At 38.4% G+C, this 3,707-nt stretch overlaps 1 protein-coding gene across 1 annotated transcript in view; it reads right to left on the reverse strand.

Moving 5' to 3' along the window:
• Nucleotides 1-3,707, reverse strand: part of MSH6 (mutS homolog 6) — a 26,979-nt gene that overhangs the window by 14,571 nt on the left and 8,701 nt on the right. The window contains exon 2 of the mRNA XM_012638864.1: nt 2,026-2,228. Within this exon, the coding sequence (XP_012494318.1) occupies nt 2,026-2,228 (203 nt within the window). The remainder of the gene's footprint in view (nt 1-2,025; nt 2,229-3,707) is intronic.

Here is a 3,707-nt window from a genome sequence, read left to right on the forward strand (position 1 = left end):
AAAAAAAAAAAAAAAAAGTTATGTCAGGAAGGCAAAGACTATACTATCAGTTAAATGCAACTATAATATGATATTGAATGTAAGTTCATTTCATTATAATATTAAATGACATTCCTATGCACTAAGCAAAAGGTTAGGTAGAGAAGATCACAAGTCTAATGGTATATAATTGTTCTTTTCCAAGAGGTATAACCAGAAATGTCTGTTCTGCCTAAATATAACCATAATTGGAAAAGAAACCTTAATTTAAACATATCTAAAAGCATGTATTTCCTTTTTTCTGTACACTAAAACTAACAGGACAACATAAATTTCCATGGAATTAGTAACTTTTAAAGCTAGAATATTCCATTTTTCTAAAGAGCTACACCAAAGCTACAAATTGCAATAAACAAAATAAACTGGAGGGGGCACCGAACTTTTCCCAAAGTGCCTACTGCAGCTGTCGTCTGCCCACACACACATATCTAGTGGTATCATTCTCAAGAATGCCTGATCCAATCTCCACTTTACAAATCTAAGACAAAAATCTCAACATCAACAAAAAGGCCTACTTTTTTTCACCTATACCTCTCTCTGCTGATTTATTAACATGCATGTATTGTAACAATTGGGAGTTTTAAAGGGCAAAAAGCAGTGTGCACAGGGATAATTTTATTAACAATGACAACATAAATGTAAACATGTTCTTGATCTCTTATTTAAAGTCATTTGGCCAAAGCCTTTTCAAAATCTCAAAATAAGTCCTAAAAGAGACCTCATTTATCATCTGGTCCAATGAGATCACTTTATGTATGAATGAACAGTATCAGAAAATAATTTACTTTGTTGGCCAATATTACACAGCAAATTGGTAGAGAAGACAGAACCAAATTTCCTAATTCTCTTTCCATCCTGTATGTCAGATTTCCATTTACATTTAACTTTCTTCAGTTCTTCCCGCCCCCACCCTTGTGTAGGATCAGCACTATACTAAAAGGTATGATTCCCACAGATTTTTGGGAAACTGCCCCTTGTTCTGATTCTACTATACTTGAGTTCAACAGTGTACTAGCCCAGGCTGGGCACAGTGGCTCATGCCTGTAATCTCTGGGAGACCAAGGCAGGAGGATCGCTTGAGGCCAAGAGTTCGAGACCAGCCTGGGCAACATAGCAAGACCCCATCTCTACCAAAAAAATTGTTTAAATTTTTTTAATTTAAGAAAACACAACATACTAGCCTGGAGAATCTGAGGATAAAGGATAAGGACTTGTTCATGCCCTAGTGTACAGTGTACTATATTCACAATCATACTATGCATGCACTGTGTATATTTCAAGAGACTGATGGGGTATACCTAGCTCAAATGAGGCTAAACATGCAGGACTGGTGATATGTGATACATATGGCTGGGTCTGAGAAGAGAAAGTATGGTTCCAAAAATATGGTGTGAAACTCAACTCAGATATGTTCATAGGTGAGTATTTTAGAGGCCAAGTAGTGTGCATCTCCATCTGTCCTAGAGCTGGGCGTGGTGGTGCACACCTGTAGTCCCAACTACTCAGGAGGCTGAGAAGGGAGGATCGCTTGAAGCCAGGAGTTTGAGGCCAGCCTGGGCAACACAGCGAGACCCTGTCTCTTAAAAAAAAGAGAGAGAATGTCACTCATCTATAGGTTATGTATCCTAACCACACTACCTTTCTTTTGGATCCTTCACGATGGGGACAGTTTTAATCTTCTTATGTCTGAATTTGGTGTTTTGGTTATTACCTCCAATCGTGAGATTATTTTTTCCTTTAAGAGTTTAATATTGCTGTAAGTCACTGAAAGGACAGAAGAACTCCATTCCACAAAAACAAACTGGCTGAAGACCAGCTCTATCTGATCTCTTTCCCATGCTAGAAGCTTTCGCAATCACCACTCTTGCAATTTATTGGAGTAAAAAACACTTAATTTCACTGTATAGAGAAGAGATTCTCTCTCTCCACCCCCTCATACACACACACACACACACCCTCTCTCGCTCTCTCTGCAGTGACTCTTACCTGTATATGGCTTTAACAGCCTTTTGCTAACCCAGCCCCTTGTTGGGCTGTCATCAAAAAACTGTACATGAACGCGTACTGATTTCCCTTTCTCTCGGATGAATGTTCCATCAAAGGGGTGGTTATAAACCAGGCAAGGCCACCAGGGGTAACCCTCCATCTTGGCCCAAACCAAATCACCTGGTGAGAAGTCACAAGAACTGCTGCCAAAAGGAAATACATAACTTAGTTAGTATTTGGTTAAGTTTCCTTAAAGGCAATTACCTATAAATAAACAATTCCAAGGAAAGTTATCATTAAATCTCCTTTGAAATCTTCTGGCATTAATAATCAAGCACAGAAACTTTAGAATTAATGATTTTTAATGTCAGGAGTTCAAGTCATTTTAAAAACAAGCTAACAATGCTTATTTAACTATTAAGACAAACACAAATATAATAAATCGTGGTATTAAGAAACTCTCTCAGAATCATTCAAAGTTTAAAAACTATGGCAGAATTCTGGTAGAATGTTGACGGTAGGAAAAAGGCACAGACTCATTGTACATGCTCTCTGAATTATGGTGAATAGCATGCATAATACAACATGGTATGTATATATCAGAAATAGGATCTAACCCACAGTACGAATATAAAACATACACATTATATAATTTACTAAATATATTAAGTATCTAATTCATTAGACTTTGCTTAGAATCTGTTTCCAGTTAATCTCCTGTGTGTCCCAAAAGCTACCTAGCACTTTACTAGCACCCCCGCCCCAGCAAACTATAATAGTTTTATAGAAAAACTCAAGTCAACAAATAAGTGCCTAATGTGCCAAATACAGTGAGTACATATGCCTACAAAATCAAAAACAGAGATTCAATCTTCACAAAAACTGATTTAGCCCTGTGAGTTTTCTCAGAGAAAGGGAGGGGAGGGGTGAAAGGAAAGAATCTCACTAACAGACTACATAGGAGCCAACCCTCAGTGGTGTAGAGGCCACAGACAGCTGATAAGCCCTGCCCAAGTATTAGATACGAAGATTTTCCTACGCCTGCTTAAAGGTTTTCACTGAATGACCACAAAAATAAAATAAGCATATTACAGACAAGAATATTTTAGATATTTTTGAATAGTAATTAGTCAGTTGAAGCCACCTGATTTAGACCCAATCATGAAATATAAAGTATCCCTTTCTTCAAAAAATAAAAAGAGAAACCTCTAGGCTAGAATATTTAAAAGAGAAACAAGAACAGAAGCATGATTTCAGGTTGTACTTAGCCCAAGGGCCCTTACGGTAAAGTACATTCTCTCAACTTACAGAACTCTAGTGACCTGCACAAGTTTATAATATTGCCCTCAGGCTCACCACATAGGGATCTCTAAACAGGAAGCTGTGTCTACACATTCAAACCTCTACCATAATTGTGCTTCCTTTTCACTAACATAGCCATTGATTAACAGGAATAAAAGGCTGTGTGGATGGCCCGGCGCGGTGGCTCACGCCTGTAATCCTAGCACTCTGGGAGGCCGAGGCGGGAGGATCGCTGGAGGTCAGGAGTTTGAGACCAGCCTGAGCAAAAGCGAGACCCCGTCTCTACTAAAAATAGAAAGAAATTAGCTAGCTGGACAACTAAAAATATATAGAAAAAGTTAGCCAGGCATGGTGGCGCATGCCTGCAGTCCCAGCCACTC

The sequence above is a fragment of the Propithecus coquereli genome, unplaced genomic scaffold (assembly GCF_000956105.1).
Source record: "Propithecus coquereli isolate 6110/MARCELLA unplaced genomic scaffold, Pcoq_1.0 Scaffold136, whole genome shotgun sequence".
Taxonomy (NCBI): domain Eukaryota; kingdom Metazoa; phylum Chordata; class Mammalia; order Primates; family Indriidae; genus Propithecus; species Propithecus coquereli.